At 38.8% G+C, this 19,955-nt stretch overlaps 1 protein-coding gene and 1 long non-coding RNA gene across 3 annotated transcripts in view; one reads left to right on the plus strand and one right to left on the minus strand.

Moving 5' to 3' along the window:
* Positions 1–1,016: 1,016 nt before the first annotated feature.
* Positions 1,017–19,955, minus strand: part of LOC127845739 (integrator complex subunit 8-like) — a 71,215-nt gene continuing 52,276 nt past the window's right edge. For both annotated transcript variants that reach the window (XM_052376849.1, XM_052376850.1), the window contains 8 exons: positions 13,843–13,973; positions 13,330–13,389; positions 12,965–13,026; positions 10,962–11,080; positions 9,504–9,658; positions 8,448–8,586; positions 3,958–4,001; positions 1,017–2,034 (listed from right to left, as the gene is read on the minus strand). In XM_052376849.1, the coding sequence (XP_052232809.1) occupies positions 1,918–2,034; positions 3,958–4,001; positions 8,448–8,586; positions 9,504–9,658; positions 10,962–11,080; positions 12,965–13,026; positions 13,330–13,389; positions 13,843–13,973 (827 nt within the window). In that variant the 3' untranslated portion in view covers positions 1,017–1,917. The remainder of the gene's footprint in view (positions 2,035–3,957; positions 4,002–8,447; positions 8,587–9,503; positions 9,659–10,961; positions 11,081–12,964; positions 13,027–13,329; positions 13,390–13,842; positions 13,974–19,955) is intronic.
* On the plus strand, positions 3,369–3,737 carry LOC127845759 (uncharacterized). Its single transcript, XR_008033377.1, has 3 exons — positions 3,369–3,434; positions 3,478–3,603; positions 3,644–3,737. It is a non-coding gene; the product is annotated as an uncharacterized LOC127845759 (long non-coding RNA).

Here is a 19,955-nt window from a genome sequence, read left to right on the forward strand (position 1 = left end):
TACATGCCAAATATGAAAGCGATTGGTAAAGTATTGAAGTATGAGAAACGGTAGCAAAAGTGTGACGGAAGGAAGTCTATTATTAGCCTCGGTGACCTTGACCCCAGTGACCTCAAACCTCATCAAAAGGTAGCGGTCCATGCAAGGTACCTACATGCCAAATATGAAAGCGATTGGTGAAGTATTGAAGGCGCTCTGAGAAACGGTAGCAAAAGTGTGACGGCAGGAAGTAAGCAAGGTCAAACTGGCAACTATATGCTCCGCCAAAATTTTATTTCGGGGAGCATAAAAAGCTGGAAAAAGCAGCTATAATTCAAAATTCGCTCCATCTTTCACAAGTCAGATAATTTATCAGGTGGAAGTGCTGGGACACACTATGGGTTATCACATTATGCAGCCTATGCATTGAAGGACATCATTATCTTTTAAATACACACATGTACTTGTATAATTTATTGCAGATGAAAAAAATTGAATTTTGTGATAAAAAAAAGGAAGGTGCATGTTTTTTGACACAAGTAGAAATAAGTCTCAAAGGCGTTGTACAACATAAAAGGAAGCTTTCCGGTCTGATGGTTTCATGGTTTCCAGAACAACTCCTAACCTGACATTCAAATAAGTTGTGTAACATCAGAATGTATGTGTCAGCTTGAACCTTTTTAGAGCTCAAACACATGGGCGTCATAAAGGTGTAATATAATACAGTGAAAACACAGTTTGAACATAACAAAATACAGGTTAAGTTCAGAATCAGTCACAAAACACCAATTCTCAACAGAGTTATGGTTTCTTTTCCACTGAAAACACCCACAAATCCTGTTTTCCACCAAGATTTTTAATATACTGTCAACTAATCACACAAGGAAAAGTGTATTTCAAGCGGCAGAATCCTAAGAAGTTTCAGAGGAGATGTGTAAAGAAAATGTTGACCGATCAACAAACACACAGACATATGGCATACTGCCAAGCTTACAAAACTAAACAACACTGATAATTATGAAGTAAGAACAACAATGTTATTTGTGAGCACATTTTCTTTCACAGTGTATAAATAAACAAACCATGTGTAAAAGCAAAATAAGGACAGCTTTTGAAAACATACAACATAATACTGTTGTAGACAATTATGTCTACATGTCAGTTATTGACATCAAAGAGTATATTAACAATACCATGACCATAAAAAGCTACATTACATCTTAATTACATACAGGCATATAAGGACCCCATTGCATGGTGTGAACAATAGACATAATATCTGGAATCAATATGGAAAATGGTAGATTTGCATAATGAACAACCAGTGAAAATAGTCCTGACAATGAAATACAGCACATCTAGTCAGCAATTAATTGTTAATGAATTGATAACAAATACTCTTGAACAATCAAATTCACCACATGGATTGAGAACACAAATATGGGCCTAACAATCTGTAGCATGTATCACCAGTACTGTACATGTATTTAGTTAACAACATTAACAGGAACTAGACGTACATGCATTAAGCACATCTAATTCAAATTAACATCTCTCTTGTTTGGAAAAAGTCCTTATCCCGTTTTGTCTAGACCTGTGTCTTGTTTGTGGTGTCTAAGTCCAGATATGCTACTTCACATGTTTTAAGTTCACACACATTCAATTGCCATGTCCAGACACGTCTGCATGTCTAGACATTCGAAGAGTTTCTGGCTCTATATGTTCATGTCTAGACACAATCACAATTTCGCTGTCAAACAAATAGTTTATTTGTCGGACATTTTCAAATGTTCATACACAGAGCGATAATTTCCTAGTTAATGCACACTTAGTCTTCAGATGAAGTCTTAATCCTTGCACTTGTGGGCAATGATTCTCCATATATTAATGTCTAGACACACTCCTAGCCCCCCCCCCCCCCCCCTTCTCAGCAAGGGTCTAGACATACTGCTTGGCCAGGGCCCTCAGGAACTTCCTCTTCCGGATTTGTACGGCCCGCTGGATGATGTCCTCTGGGTTGTTGCTGTTCAGGTCCAGCTGGGTCAGCGCCCGCATCTGACAAACACAACACAAACCATCAGGGGCTTTATTATGCTATGGGGGAATGAGCACTAGATTTTGAGAAGAAAAATACTGTGTTGAAAAACATATTTTAGGATGACTTTCACATGGATTGTAGGACATAAGCCCCGCAGGACAAACCCCCCCCCCCCCAATGTAAAAATGAACATTTGGACAATTGCCCCCCAGTAGAAATGACAGGTAGGATATAAGCCCCCCAGTGCTTATTTTGCATCTGGATATTTTCCCCCCAGTGCTTATTTTAGAAGTGGACATTTGCCCCCCAGTGCTAATATTATATGTTGTTTCCATTAGACTAGTATATCTCTGTATTTGGATTCAGTATTATTTCATATCTCATAAATATATAATCATAGAAACTTGGATCATTATAATTCGAAATAAAAAAGGTCCAGAAACTCACTGTGATTGCCTAATCTTAGGTAAAACAAACATCTTAAAAATGTGAATTGTTTTTTAATTAATCAATCAAAAGGATTATCAGCTTGTTAAAGGTGTGACATGTGGCTTTGATCATATACTTGTTAATGAAAATTAAAGGCTTCTGTATTTAATCAATAAAAAGGATTAAAAGGTGGTGATAACTGGACATGATTATCTGCTCAATCGAGTAATGTCATTTAAAATTAGGCACTGGGGGGCAAATGTCCACTTCTAAAATAAGCACTGGGGGGCAAATGTCCAGATGCAAAATAAGCACTGGGGGGCTTATATTCTACCTGTCATTTCTACTGGGGGGCAATTGTCCAAATGTTCATTTTTTCATTGGGGGGATGTGTTTTGTCCTGGGGGGATTATGTCTGGATCCCCTTTCACATGATATAATTGATTGAGGAATGACATTTCTGAAGGTTATGTTTCAATTTAGGGGAAAACTCCAAGAAGTAAAAGTAATATTCTAAGACTAAGGGGATGAAGCCTATATTTGTACACTTGTGTAGAATACATACAAAGCCTTGACCATTTAGTGGAGTCACCTGGCCAAATGTTCATCAAATTTATCAATCTTCGATTTCAGTGTGAAGTTGACTGCAATATTTTACAGATATTTGTGAAAATTGTATTCACAATCATAAATGATATGAATAAATAAAAATCTTTGTCAATAACATAAATTGTGGACGTCTTCAATACTAGTCACATTTAGTCGATGTAAGTAATATATATTTATACATATTGCCACCAAAATTAATGTGGGATTCAAAATCAATTTTGATTGTCAAGTGAAATTGATTTTCTATGTAAAATAACAAGTTTTGTGAACAAAGGACCTTGTCCAATCATATCAACCAGAATGACTGCATGTGCACATTGTCCTGGTGGATAAGAGGTGGTTGGGGTCTGGTCCACCACATTGTCCTGGTGGATAAGAGGTGGTAGGGGTCTGGTCTACCACATTGTCCTTGTGGATAAGAGGTGGTTGGGGTCTGGTCCACACATTGTCCTGGTGGATAAGAGGTGGTTGGGGTCTGGTCCACACATTGTCCTGGTGGATAAGAGGTGGTTGGGGTCTGGTCCACACATTGTCCTGGTGGATAAGAGGTGGTTGGGGTCTGGTCCACACTGTCCTGGTTGATAAGAGGTGGTTGGGGTCTGGTCCACACATTGTCCTGGTGGATAAGAGGTGGTTGGGGTCTGGTCCACACATTGTCCTAGTGGATAAGAGGTGGTTGGGGTCTGGTCCACACAGGCTAGTTTTTTATAGTTTATGCACCAATTTAAATCCAGTGTTCCCAAACATAGCAATTGCGGGTTTAAAGATGAATGAGAGATTTACAAAAAACTAAAGTGTCCAAAAATTGGGTATCTGAAAACTAAGGTTATTTTGCTACCACTATTTGCTAACAGCAAAATTTAATCCTTAAAATATGTTCAGTAATTAGCAAATCTACTTACCGCTGACTGTCTTTTATCCATTTCACCTCTCTTTGAATGCAGATCTAAGTATTCTTGTTAAGAAACTAATGTACGATTTCAAAAAGAACTACTTTGATAATTTTCCTTACATGGTTAAACCTAATTCATTATTTCTATATTATGTTTATAACTATTTGTAAAATTAGTTTGACATCGAAAGGGAGGAAATCAGCTTAAAGGAGAAACAATCACACCCTTGGTTACATTAACTAACTAAGATTTACTACATTTAATGCCGTTTCAGTATAAATGAAAGTCAACATTTAACTAGGCGTATGCGTTCTTGAGTTATCATCCGAAAAGCATTTTACTATTTCGGGTCACCGTGACCTTGACCTTTGACCTAGTGACCTCAAAATCAATAGGGGTCATCTGCAAGTCATGATCAATCTACCCATGAAGTTTCATATGCGTTCTTGAGTTATCATTCAAAAACCATTTTACTATTTCAGGTCACCGTGACCTTGACCTTTGACCTAGTGACCTCAAAATCAATAGGGGTCATCTGCGAGTCATGATCAATGTACCTATGAAGTTTCATGATCCTAGGCCCAAGCGTTCTTGAGTTATCGTCTGACAACCACCTGGTGGATGGACCGACAGACTGACAGACCGACAGACCGACCGCCCGACCGACATGAGCAAAGCAATATACCCCCTCTTCTTCGAAGGGGGGCATAAAAACATAAGGACCCAGTCCCAAGGTCCCTCACCTTATATCCAAATAAACTATTCTGAGCTGCTTTTGGGATGTTTCCAAACCCATTTTAAAAACCAGCCATGAAATTATTGGAATACTAGATGATTGGGCAAAATATATGACATCTATTTTTGACAAAAATTATTAAACAAGAGGGCCTGAAAGGCCCAAAGTCGCTCACCTGAGATAACAAGATATTATTGGGACAAATCTTCTGACCAAGTTTCATGAAGAACGGAAAATAAATGTGGCCTCTAGAGTGTAAACAAGGTTTTACTATAGCCATATAAGGAAAAATGCCCCGCCCGCTGGCAGCCATGTTTTTCAACCAACCGGCATCATTTTTGAACTCGTCTAAGATATTATCAGGATGAATCTTCTGACCAAGTTTCATGAAGATCGGACAGTAAATGTGGCCTCTAGAGTGCTAACAAGATTTTACTATAGCCATATAAGGAAAAATGCCCCGCCCCTTGGCAGCCATGTTTTTCAAGCAATAATCATTTTCGAACTCATCTAAGATATCATTGAGACCAATCTTCTGGCCAAATTTCATGAAGATTGGACAATAAATGTGGCCTCTAGAGTGTTAACAAGGTTTTACAAAAGCTATATATAGCCTTATAAGGAAAAATGCCCCGCCCCCTGGTGGCCATGTTTTTAAAGAAACCAAAACCATTTTCGAACTTATACAAGATATCATTGGGACAAATCTTCTAACCAAGTTTCATGAAAATCGGAAAATAAATGTGGCCTCTAGAGTGTTAACAAGGTTTTACTATAGCCATACATGCCATAATTTTTCAGACCAATTCCGGGACATTGAGTTAAATTGTCCGGGACTTTTGCCGATTTTCCGGGACATGTATAAAATGTAGCGATATTTATAGACACATGCATTTTTGGTACGTTTTTGTTTCGCATCGTTAATTGCATAAGTTCGAAAGCCTATCCGAAGTACACTTAATCTATTAACGTCAAATTAAACATTACTACTTCCGTTACTAGATACAAGCCACGTGTTTTCAGTGTAAGCGTTCTAAACATAGATGGTGACGTCACTGCGTTATTGTTATTAAGACCGGTGTGTAACGCGTAGTTGTTCATACGCCATTATTCATTAATAACATTTATAAATACAAAGTTTTGACATGGCGAACGCAATTCAAATTCACTTATTATTTTTAACGTTATGTTTACTAGGGGTTTAGAACAAGACAATAATAAACCTAGTGAGGATGACGTTTTTATATGCTTACTTTTTTACTCAACTTCTTTGTCGGTTAAACGTGCAAACATAAACTGCTTTTAATTTTTTACTCAGCGATGTTGGACTTCAGATGTGTGAACAACTATCCTTTGCCCTTACGCAGCGGGAAATAATGACGTAGTAGATTAAAGTCAATTAACAACCACATTAAACAATGCCGCCTTTTCGGTGTGACCGCGAACGTGAGACAATCGATATGATAACAGGACCCTTGTTAATTGATCGATTTTGACACGTAGCGTAGTCTGCCTATTCGGGTAGGCATTGTCATGGAGACGCTGCAGATATACACAGATTCGAGGTGCAGTTAAGCCCTAGATAAGGTACATGTATATATGGATTTTGTAAATTCCGGGACATTTGACAGATTTCCGGGACAGCGGGACAAGTTCTTCATTTCCGGGACTGTCCCGGACAATCCGGGACGTATGGCATGTATGCTATAGCCATTTAACGAAAAATGCCCCGCCCCCTGACGGTCATGTTTTTCAACAAAAGGGCATCATTTTTTAACTTGTCCAAGATATTATAGGGATGAATCTTCTGACAGAGTTTCATGAAGATCGGACTATAAATGTGGCCTCTAGAGTGTTAACAAGATTTAACTACAGCCATATATAGCCATATAAGGAAAAATGCCCCGCCCCTTGGCAGCCATGTTTTTCAAGCAAAGGTTACCATTTTTGAACTCATCCAAGATATAATTGAGACCAATCTTCTGACCAAATTTCATGAAGATTGGACAATAAATGTGGCCTCTAGAGTGTTAACAAGGGTTTACTATAGCCATTTATAGCCATATAAGGAAAAATTCCCCGCCCCTTGGCAGCCATGTTTTTCAAGCAAATGTAACCATTTTCAAACTCGTCCAAAATATCGTTGAGATTAATCTTCTGACCAAATTTCATGAAGATTGGACAATAAATGTGGCCTCTAGAGTTTTAACAAGGTTTTAACAAGGGAGTTAACTATTAGAAAGTATGTACAGGTTATCTTTCTTTAACATTAGACTGTTCACATGTTTTCACAGAATACATATAGAGAAAACTGCCCCACCCCCTGGCAGCCATGTTTTTCCGCCCATCATGACCATTTTCGAACTCGTCCGAGATATCTAGTAAATCGATGTTTAGAAAAAATTGTATGATGATTAGGCAAAAAAATGTGACTTCTAGAGTGTTCACAAGCTTTTTTTACTATATAAAAATAAGGAAAATGACCCCCCCCCTGGCGGCCATGTTTTGTTTTTTTACCGATCCAAACCATTTTCGAACTCAACCGTCATATCCAGAAAACACATGTTCTGACCAAATTTCATAAAGATTCAACCAAAAATGTGACTTCTTGAGTGTTCACTTGTTTTCACAATATACATATAGAGAAAACTGCCCTGCCCCCTGGCGGCCATGTTTTTTCACCGATCTCGACCATTTTCAAACTCGTCGGAGATATCAATGAAACCAATGTTTTGACTAAGTTTCATGATGATTGGGCAAAAATTGTGACTTCTAGAGTGTTTACAAGGTTTCTCTATAGCCATATAAAGAATACTGCCCCGCCCCCTGGTGGCCATGTTTTTCAATGGACTGGAACCATTTTTGAACTCAACCAACATATCATTTAGACAAACATTTTGACAAAGTTACATGAAGATTGTGCATCCAATGTGACTTCTACAGTGTTCACAAAGTTTTTCTTTTTTTTGATCTAGTGATCTAGTTTTTGACCCAGCATGACCCAGTTTCAAACTCAGTCGAGGTATCAATAGGACAAATGTTCTGACCAAGTTTCATGAAGATCGGACAATAAATGTGGCCTCTGGAGTGTTCACAAGGCAAAATGTTGACGATGCATGATGAACGACGCACGACGGACAAAAGGCGATCACAAAAGCTCACCATGAGCATGTTGTGCTCAGGTGAGCTAAAAACATAAGGACCCCAGGCCCTAGGTCCCTCACCTTATATCCGAATGAACTATTCTGAGCTGCTTTTGGGATGTTTCCAAACCCATTTTTAAAACCAGCCATGAAATTATTGGAATACTAGATGATTGGGCAAAATATATGACATCTATTTTTGACAAGAATTATGACAAAAGGTTGAACTATAGCAATATTAGGTAAACTGCTTCCAGTGGTCATGTTATATGTTTCATAAGACCAGAGAAAAGCAACTCTAAATCCCAGGGACATAATTGAACAAACTTTGTTGAGGTCCATCATGTTGTGTTTTATAAAAAACACAAAACCTCTGGGCCTTTCAGTTTAGAGGCAATAATTTTGCTGTAATTTGTTTCCCTTATTGGTATATAAATCAGGGAAGCAATTAATATCCCGGGCAGAACCAATTTTGAACCCAAGGGAAAGATTAGAACCAACTTGGTAGAGGACCACTGTATAATGTTAAAATCATACATAAAAATAGTCAAATAATAAATTGTCACAGAAAATAGTGTGTTTTTCTCCTGTATATCGATCATGTTTTACATGAAGGATACGGACCAGGTACTCGAGTATGCTGATGTCCCAGATACACACGTAATATGAGTCCATGGCATCATATGTGTTCTTCTCCTGTAGGGCCTTGAACGCTGTGCTGTAGTCAACCTCATCTAGGAACTGGCACAACACGGCAACCTGAAAGCAGACATTTTATTCCTTCTTTCTACCTGTAACAGGCACATTCCCCAATTCAGAACCATCCAAACAAGATGGTTCCTTCCAAATGAAGGAAAGTTGCGTAATTTTTTTCTAAAAGCAAGTTATCTGCAGGTGAACAAATATAATGAGCACTGAAACTGAACATTTCAGCAAAAGGGCATGTAAGAAAATATTAAGATGGGCTTGTGCAATTTAGTAACAATCAATTTTATAGACTCATTATTCCCAATCTGCAATTTCATGACATTAATTTTTCCATTTTCTGGGTGTTTTTTTTCCCTTTTATTTTTCCTTTTTGGCGCGGTATCCATACTTTTCCCAATCGGCACAACAAATCCCTTTTCTAGTGTAGTCATGCACAGAGATGAACAAGGGTTTCTTGCACAATAATGGAAGATGGATTAAAACAAGTATTCACCTTGTTTAACATCAAGTTAAGTGAAAATTGGATGAAATGTTTATTATGAGCAATGAACAAACAAACATTTAAAAACATTATTTTAGTAAGAAGTGTTTTTTTTGCTTTTTTTAGTTTAACTCGTACATTGTTTTGAAGCTATGAGGATATTTTTTTATTACTGTCATTGTTCTAACCTGTAAACAAGTCCCTTTAAACCATTGCTGCTCAGAAGCAGGGTGAATATGGCTTTATGCAACCAGCATAAAACCAGAACAGACTGCCAGTTATGTGCCAGTTATGTGCCAGTTATGTGCAGTCTGTTCAGGTTTATGCTGTTTGCTGCTGATCAGTAGCTAAGGTTTGGTAATGAGGCCTTTAAAACTTGAATCTATCAAGAAAAGTCTTTATAATTTAACTTGATTTTCTTAAAGGACTACAAATGGGTCAAATTGCATAACTGAGCAGGAAAGCAGATCCTGAACCCTGTACTTGCCTGTGTGTGGCACTGTAGATACGAGCAGCATTTCATCATCTTTCTATAGACGTTGTCGTCGTAGATACTCTTTGGTACGGCGTTGGCAAAGAACTCAGAGGACACTATACCCGCTTCCATGTAGAACTTCATGGCAGCAGAATACTGGTTGTTAGCTGGAAATGTTTGCATAACACTGGATGGATAGTGAACTGGTAATTATGGTCTGTTATGCAGTGAAATGGTTGCCTTAACAGAGTCTAGTAAACTTTTATTTCTTCAATGTCTGAAGTTTTACTGGCATGTTACTTTAAAACATGTAAACAGGAAGATTGTGTTCAACACTTTTTCTTTTTGTCAGCTATTTTATAATTACAATTCAAGCTAACGTCCAGATGGCCTATTGTGGCTAACATAACACATACTAATTGAAATCTCTACAACTAATCAGTAGGTACCAATACAAACAAAGCTGATTATAATGGTTGTTTCATAAAGATTACAAGACATATGTAAAGTGATAGTGAACTGATTTGAAAAGCATCAGCTTGGCTTGTACTTTTACATATGATTTGTTTTTCAAAAATCTAGCAAATCAGTTCTCAGAAGAATTATAAAAGTTCAATCCAATTTGTCAAGGTGTAGTCCACTGTATGACATATTAACATTATTTTTTGACTGAGTGTCAGAAAGACCAATTGGAAATCTGCACAGAAGGATGATTCACTGTCCCTAGTAAGGTCAGACAGAGGTTTCTAGGTCCATACCGTAGAACAGGCCAGCCTGTGTACCAGTCAGATAGAGGTATCTAGGTCCATACCGTAGAGCAGGTCAGCCTGTGTACACTAGTACAGTCAGTACAGTCAGATAGAGGGTTCTAGGTCCATACCATAGAGCAGGTCAGCCTGCGTATGCTAGTACAGTCAGATAGAGGGTTCTAGGTCCATACCGTAGAGCAGGTCAGCCTGTGTACACTAGTACAGTCAGATAGAGGTATCTAGGTCCATACCGTAGAGCAGGTCAGCCTGCGTACGCTAGTACAGTCAGATAGAGGGTTCTTGGTCCATACCGTAGAGCAGGTCAGCCTGTGTACGCTAGTACAGTCAGATAGAGGGTTCTAGGTTCATACCGTAGAGCAGGTCAGCCTGCGTACGCGAGAACAGTCAGATAGAGGGCTCTAGGTCCATACCGTAGAGCAGGTCATCCTGCGTACGCTAGTACAGTCAGATAGAGGGCTCTAGGTCCATACCGTAGAGCAGGTCAGCCTGCGTACGCTAGAACAGTCAGATAGAGGGCTCTAGATCCATACCGTAGAGCAGGTCAGCCTGCGTACACTAAAACAGTCAGAAAGAGTGTTCTAGGTCCATACCGTAGAGCAGGTCAGTCTTTCGCTAGTCAGTCAGATAGTGTTCTAGGTCCATACCGTAGAGCAGATCAGTCTTTCGCTAGTCAGTCAGATAGAGGGTTCTAGGTCCATACCATAGAGAAGATCAGCTTGCGTACGCAGCCATGATGCGTTGGACGGGTCTTTCTGCAAGGCATGCTGCATCAGGATTGAGACATGCTCCTCTACAGCGCCCACATGAATACCGCTAGTACTGCAAATAAACAACTGAGACACATGAATACTGCTGGTGCTGCGAATAAACAACTGAGACACATGAATACCGCTGGTGCTGCAGAGGAAACAACACAGACATGATCCTGCTTGACCCAGATTATAACATAGCCTTTATGTTGTAAAGATATGGCCAAGTTTCATCAAGACTAAGTCTTCAATGACGCATAAAGAGTGGTAACAAAGATGACCTAGTTCTTCAACGCACATGACCCAGATTCGAAATTTGCTTAAATATTGGCAAGATACACATGATGACAAAATTTCACAAAGATTGAGTCATAAATATGGCATCTAGGGTGGCCACAAGATTTGTCGAAGCTTTTACCTAGTGACCTAGTTTTCCACACATGTGACCAGGATTGGAACTCAGCCTAGATATTGTCACAAAGTTTCATAAAAATTAAGTCATAATTGCAATTTTTAGCACAGTTACAAGGTAATTCTAAGATTTGACCCAGTGACCTTGTTTAAAGTGCATGTGACCCAGAGACCAATGTGTACTTATATTGTCAAAATAAACATTCTGACCAAGTTTTATCAAGAGTTTGCCGCTAGAGTGGTATTGGTGTAAAATTTAAGATTGCAGACCACATTATGACCGATGAGGGATATAGGGAAATTAAAATAGCCTTCCTTGAGCATTTCATGTTCAGATGAGTTAAAACATGGGGAATCATTACAAAAGCATATAACATCAGCTCTCCTAACATAGCATGGTTGACTATTCTTAAGCTTCGATAGAACGTACATTTTGAGCAAATCAACTGATAAAACAAGGGACAAAATTGTCACAAAACCAGGTTTTCATTGTGAAAAAAAAATCTGATAAAGGGAGAAAACTCAAACTGAACTTTTGAAATGACCACAAAAAATTAACCCCCTTTGTAAGTTTTTTTTTTTTTTTTAAATCTATTTTTAGTCGTGGCGACCTTGACATTGGAGATATTGACGTGATTCTTTCGTGGGACACACCGTCCCATGATGGTGAACAAATGTGCCAAATGATTTTAAAATCTCACAATGAATGACATAGTTATGGCCAGGACAAGCTCATTTATGGCCATTTTTGACCTTTGAACTCAAAGTGTGACCTTGACCTTGGAGATATCGACGTAATTATTACGCGCGACACACCGTCCAATGATGGTGAACAAATGTGCCAAATGATTTTAAAATCTGACGATGAACGACATAGTTATGGCTCGGACAAGCTCATTTATGGCCATTTTTGACCTTTGAACTCAAAGTGTGACCTTGACCTTGGAGATATCGACGTAATTATTTCGCGCGACACACCGTCCAATGATGGTGAACAAATGTGCCAAATGATTTTAAAATCTGACAATGAACGACATAGTTATGGCCCGGACAAGCTTATTCCGCCAGCCCGCCAGCCAGCCCGCCAGCCAGCCAGCCCGCCCGCATTCGCCAATCTAATAACCAGTTTTTTCCTTCGGAAAACCTGGTTAATGACACTGAAGACACATTTCAAGTTGAATATTTCTGAACGTTGCACAGATGTTTGCTAGGTTTAAGGCTGAAATGAATCACGGTCATCAGATATGTATCCCAGTGCTCTACTAATTAAGGTAGCATGATGTCTTCATGAAGAAAGAGATGAATTATGAAATGAGCATAGAACATTCATACCATGTGTTTTGATCAAGTAACCTATCCATGACATTGTGACTGAAGAGTGTGAATGTTCAATTGAACACTGTGATTGGTTGAAGTTGATTGACCTGACGCTTGTAAAGAATTACCTCCATGCATGACGTTGACCTAGATAACACATAGACAGGCATGTTATATTGTCTTTTGACTTTAACATTTACTCTACAAGGTTGGACCATGTACTCACTTAGGCAGGGCAGATGGCCATATTGCCAGGTAGTCACTGTAGATCTCAACTGTGATGTCATCCTGCAAACACATGACTATTAATTAGAATGACATTATGTAAGACAATGTTTGCAGATAAAATATAAAAATAGTTCTTTCAGCAAAAGGATTGCACACAATTTACCCAATTATTGAAGTAAATTGATAGCATTACGGAAGTAAGTGAGATTATTATTATTTTGTCCTAATTGCATGTAAGCGTGAATGTCTCTCAGGCAGCAAACGCTGTAATTTAAAGAATGGAATATTACATCATGATTGCTAGAAATTGGATTGGCACTGATTGATGGCTGTAACTGTTTGAAGGAAAGGAACAAAATATACCTTCAGTATGTTGTAGAACTTGGTCATCAGAGAAATGAATACACTCAGTACCAATGGTTCCTGGAACAGCAAGAACAACCGTGTAATCATCATCGTCGTCATCATTATTATCATAATCATCATCATCATAATGAAAATATCACCAAAAATTGTAATTCATGTGCATATTGCTTCTATGCACTTTACCATCTTGTATATGATAAGTGCCATTTATTTTTACTGAATATCTTCTCATTTTTACATATATTGACTTTGAGAACAATGCTATGCATAAACTGCGTATTAACTACATTTATAGATTATATTATATATTTTACATACATCTATATTGGCTTTGAAAATCAAGATCAGCAAAACACTACAAACAGGCTCCTAGTTTTTACATAGATCTATAGTGACTTGATTTGTGAAAAAAACTGTAAACAAAATACTATAAGATGAGTAATTTTGGCTTTAAATATTAAGACAGGGGAAAAAACAACAACCCATGTTGAAAGGCATTGCTATGGTTACCCTAAGTTTCTGGAGGAAGAGTTTGAAGTAGTCTCGTGGCAGGATGCCTAGCTGTGAGTCTCGGTACATGGCGCTGTCCCGGCCACTTGAGGTCCGCTTGTGCTGGGCATTCGTACTGTAGATCATCACAACTGCAGACACAAACATTCGTACTGTAGATCATCACAACTGCAGACACAACATTCGTACTGTAGATCATCACAACTGCAGACACAACATTCTTACTGTAGATCATCACAACTGCAGACACAACATTCATACTGTAGATCATCACAACTGCAGACACAACATTCGTACTGTAGATCATCACAACTGCAGACACAACATTCATACTGTAGATCATCACAACTGCAGACACAACATTCTTACTGTAGATCATCACAACTGCAGACACAACATTCATACTGTAGATCATCACAACTGCAGACACAACATTCATACTGTAGATCATCACAACTGCAGACACAACATTCATACTGTAGATCATCACAACTGCAGACACAACATTCATACTGTAGATCATCACAACTGCAGACACAACATTCATACTGTAGATCATCACAACTGCAGACACACATTCGTACTGTAGATCATCACAACTGCAGACACAACATTCGTACTGTAGATCATCACAACTGCAGACACAACATTCATACTGAAGATCATCACAACTGCAGACACAAACATGAGCCTCGTTCTCGGAAATCTGGGCTTCAAGCATGTGTGTTTAGTGTCATCCCAGATAAGCCTGCTATAGTGTCATCCCAGATTAGCCTGTTAAACTGTCATCCCAGATTAGCCTGTTATACTGTCATCCCAGATTAGCCTGCTAAAGTGTCATCCCAGATTAGCCTGTTATAGTGTCATCCCAGATTAGCCTGCTATAGTGTCATCCCAGATTAGCCTGTTATAGTGTCATCCCAGATTAGCCTGTTATACTGTCATCCCAGATTAGCCTGCTAAAGTGTCATCCCAGATTAGCCTGCTATAGTGTCATCCCAGATTAGCCTGTTATAGTGTCATCCCAGATTAGCCTGTTATAGTGTCATCCCAGATTAGCCTGCTATAGTGTCATCCCAGATTAGCCTGTTATAGTGTCATCCCAGATTAGCCTGCTATAGTGTCATCCCAGATTAGCCTGTTATAGTGTCATCCCAGATTAGCCTACTAAAGTGTCATTCCAGATTAGCCTGCTATAGTGTCATCCCAGATTAGCCTGTTATAGTGTCATCCCAGATTAGCCTGTTATAGTGTCATCCCAGATTAGCCTGTTATAGTGTCATCCCAGATTAGCCTGTTATAGTGTCATCCCAGATTAGCCTGTTATAGTGTCATCCCAGATTAGCCTGCTATAGTGTCATCCCAGATTAGCCTGTTATAGTGTCATCCCAGATTAGCCTGCTATAGTGTCATCCCAGATTAGCCTGTTATAGTGTCATCCCAGATTAGCCTGTTATAGTGTCATCCCAGATTAGCCTGTTATAGTGTCATCCCAGATTAGCCTGTTATAGTGTCATCCCAGATTAGCCTGTTATAGTGTCATCCCAGATTAGCCTGTTATAGTGTCATCCCAGATTAGCTTGCTATAGTGTCATCCCAGATTAGCCTGCAATAGTGTCATCCCAGATTAGCCTGTTATAGTGTCATCCCAGATTAGCCTGTTATAGTGTAATCCCAGATTAGCCTGTTATAGTGTCATCCCAGATTAGCCTGTTATAGTGTCATCCCAGATTAGCCTGTTATAGTGTCATCCCAGATGAGCCTGTTATAGTGTCATCCCAGATTAGCCTGTTATAGTGTCATCCCAGATTAGCCTGCTAAAGTGTCATCCCAGATTAGCCTGTTATAGTGTCATCCCAGATTAGCCTTTGCAGTGTTCACAGGCTAATCAGAGACGACATTTAGCAATTTTTTGTGCCAGATTGGGAAAAGTATTGGTACCAGCCCGATTGGGAAAAATGTGCGTGAAAAACCCAAAAATCGAGACAATTTGCGTTGTTTAGTCTTCATACTGGGAAATTGGTGTATTTGATTTTTTCTCTCCCAAATACTTTAAAATTGATAACTAAGTATTGTTAAGTTTTCAGTATTGTATTTATCTAGCTTCAAGACATAGAGCTGCAAAGGGTTACTAAATGTAAGTGCATGGACTAATCTTGCAAAGGCATACTGCGCAGGTTAATCTTGGACGGCACTATATGCACATGCATTTAGCCTTTTTTTTTCCAAAACAAGGCTGAAATGAGGACACTTATGCAAAATTACAGCTTATTGTTTGTTTCTGAATTTATTTTCAGATGACTTTGCTTTGCATCCATTGCTTACTAAATTCCTTGTAAATATTTAAAGCTTCTTACAGAACTAAGCAAAATTATTCAATTAAAATAAGATCAGATAGCATTGACTTAAAAAATATTGCGTTCGCCTAACAATCTGGAGGTCCCAGGCTCAATGCTAACTTTGAGAGAAGTCTAATAATCTCCTCAAAACTCCTCAAGTACTAGTCCACCCAGGAAATGAGCTTGATAGTAGTCTACCCAGGAAATCAGCTTGATAGTGGTACTAGTCCACCCAGGAAATTAGCTTGATAGTAGTACTAGTCCACCCAGGAAATTAGCTTGATAGTGCCTTTAATACTCCTCAAGTACTAGTCCACCATGGAAATGAGGTTGATAGTGCCTTTATAACTCCTCAAGTACTAGTCCACCCAGGAAATGAGCTTGATAGTGCCTTTATAACTCCTCAAGTACTAGTCCACCCAGGAAATGAGCTTGATAGTGCCTTTATAACTCCTCAAGTACTAGTCCACCCAGGAAATGAGCTTGATAGTGCCTTTATAACTCCTCAAGTACTAGTCCACCCAGGAAATGAGCTTGATAGTGCCTTTATAACTCCTCAAGTACTAGTCCACCCAGGAAATGAGCTTGATAGTGCCTTTATAACTCCTCAAGTACTAGTCCACCCAGAAAATGAGCTTGATAGTGCCTTTATAACTCCTCAAGTACTAGTCCACCCAGGAAATGAGCTTGATAGTGCCTTTATAATTCCTTAAGTACTAGTCCACCCAGGAAATGAGCTTGATAGTGCCTTTATAACTCCTCAAGTACTAGTCCACCCAGGAAATGAGCTTGATAGTGCCTTTGTAACTCCTCAAGTACTAGTCCACCCAGGAAATGAGCTTGATAGTGCCTTTATAACTCCTCAAGTACTAGTCCACCCAGGAAATGAGCTTGATAGTGCCTTTATAACTCCTCAAGTACTAGTCCACCCAGGAAATGAGCTTGATAGTGCCTTTATAACTACTCAAGTACTAGTCCACCCAGGAAATGAGCTTGATAGTGCCTTTATAACTCCTCAAGTACTAGTCCACCCAGGAAATGAGCTTGATAGTGCCTTTATAACTCCTCAAGTACTAGTCCACCCAGGAAATGAGCTTGATAGTGCCTTTATAACTCCTCAAGCACTAGTCCACCCAGGAAATCAGCTTGATAGTGCCTTTATAAGCCTCTCAAAACTCTTCAAGTACTAGTCCACCCAGGAAATTAGCTTGATAGTAGTCCACCCAGGAAATTAGCTTGATAGTAGTACTAGTCCACCCAGGAAATTAGCTTGATAGTAGTACTAGTCCACCCAGGAAATTAGCTTCATAGTGACTCCTCAAGTACTAGTCCACCCAGGAAATTAGCTTGATAGTAGTACTAGTCCACCCAGGAAATTAGCTTCATAGTGCCTTTATAAGCCTCTCAAAACTCCTCAAGCACTAGTCCACCTAGGAAATCAGCTTGATAGTAGAACTAGTCCACCCAGGAAATTAGCTTGATACAGTCCACTCTCGTTATCTCGACATCGGATATCTCGATATTCTCGATATGTCGAAGTAAGCTCAATGTCCCAACTTTTTTCCTTCTTTATCTATATAAATAAACATGGCATATGTCGATTTTCGTTATGTTGAATAATTCGATATCTCGATATAAAATTTTGTCCCGAGTCCCGATTTTACATGTATTTACTGTGGTTTATCTCGAAGTGCGAATAACTGTTCCAGTGTCAGCAAAAGGTGAGAATTTTTTTCTTTGATACTTTACCGTCCCGCTTCGCCCGGCTGCTCCCGACTGTGCGGTAGGAAATTGATCCGTTAATTGCATCAATAATCACACGTGTGTAATGTCGTTAGCCATTAACACTTGAGTAAGGCCTGTCACTTTAACATCAGTTAACTGCAATTAATTTACAGTCTGTCGAAAGGCCGAAATACTTATTGTTTTTACAAACAACATTCCAAAATGCATTGAGTTATATTTTTACGAATAATCTATTGAACTTTGCATTTAAAACTACAAAATGTACATGTACAGTTCAGTATTCCGGAACGTGATTTACGCATGTTCAGATGGAAAACCCTCGTCTTGATTGGACATCAATTGCATCATAACTTTAAATAGCAACATTACCGGATGTTTACTCGACAGTTTAGAAATATTATAACCGCATGTGTTCATGCAATTCTGTTGTACTTAAAACGTCATTTGAAGCATTTAAATAGCAAAATTAATCGTGCCTCGTAAAATCGCGTATATATCAGGTAGAGAGTATTATTCCACACAGTGACGGCTTTAGTTAGACCTATTAGCAGGTATTTAGATGTTAAAAACAAGGTTAATTTTCGTCTCATTTTTCTTTGAAAATGCCTTATCGGATATCACGAACTCTCGTTATCTCGATATTGTTTCTTGTTCCCGCCGAATTCGAGATAACGAGAGTGGACTGTAGTAGTACTAGTCCACCTAGGAAATTAGCTTGATAGTGACTCCTCAAGTACTAGTCCACCCAGGAAATTAGCTTCATAGTAGTACTAGTCCAGTCCACCCAGGAAATTAGCTTGATAGTAGTACTAGTCCAGTCCACCCAGGAAATTAGCTTGATAGTGACTCCTCAAGCACTAGTCCACCCAGGAAATTAGCTTGATAGTAGTACTAGTCCACCCAGGAAATTAGCTTGATAGTAGTACTAGTCCACCCAGGGAATTAGCTTGATAGTAGTACTAGTCCACCCAGGAAATTAGCTTCATAGTGCCTTTATAAGCCTCTCAAAACTCCTCAAGCACTAGTCCACCCAGGAAATTAGCCTGGTAGTGCCTTTATAAGCCTTTGGCTTTCTATGCAATCAAGTAACATAAATCAGATTTAAAACAAATTTTTTAAATAAAATTCATTTTAATTATTAAATACTTACCTGTTATCGTATGCTTATACTTTCCAAGGGGAAATAACTCATCCGGAATTTTAACTGGGAATCCGCCACCTCAATACCGTAATACAGGCCAGGTTAAACATAGTGCAATGCAACCTAGCCAAAAATGGGTAATCAACCCTCAATATTCTTTCAATATATATACAGGTAAGTATTTAATAATTAAAATGAATTTTATTTAAAAAATTTGTTTTAATGTCATAAATACTGACCTGTTATCGTATGCTGATTTTGCAGCTGCGGTGGGAAGGTTCGTATATATTTTCCCAACACAGTAGAACCCATAAACAGGGTTATCAGCTAATGATATCAAGTAATCTTCGTTAAAATGGTATTAATTATGACTTCTCGGACAGAGTAATATGTCTATGTCGTAAAGAAGACACTACCGTTAGTGAAACCACAAGCCCAAACATATACAAATTGTATTGTTGGCACTTCAGAAAACAAAGATAAAAAGATTACAAGGTGGTCGGATTCCTCCAGTAAACAGCTTAGAGCACGTCAAAAAGTGGGGTGTGATTAATATATGCCCACAAAACAGACAGAGCTCTTAATTCATGCGGTCAGATCCTAAAAAGGAATGAATCCTTAGATAGGATAAGATTAACTTTCCTTAGTCGAGGTCTAACCCCGAGAAATAGAAGCCGCAGACACATCTCACCCCCCTTTTTTGGGGAAATGAAGAGTGTCTTTGAGAACCTCGAATGGACTTCTGACTAACACTGCTGAGATAGAACTTCAAAGCCCTGATTGCCCAAAGAAGTTTATCCTCATCTTCATGACTACCAGTTTAAGAAAACTTGGAAACTTGAAGGTAGAAGCCATATAGAGGACTTGATATTAAGCAAGGAATCCTG

Source organism: Dreissena polymorpha, chromosome 9 (genome assembly GCF_020536995.1).
Source record: "Dreissena polymorpha isolate Duluth1 chromosome 9, UMN_Dpol_1.0, whole genome shotgun sequence".
NCBI lineage: Eukaryota > Metazoa > Mollusca > Bivalvia > Myida > Dreissenidae > Dreissena > Dreissena polymorpha.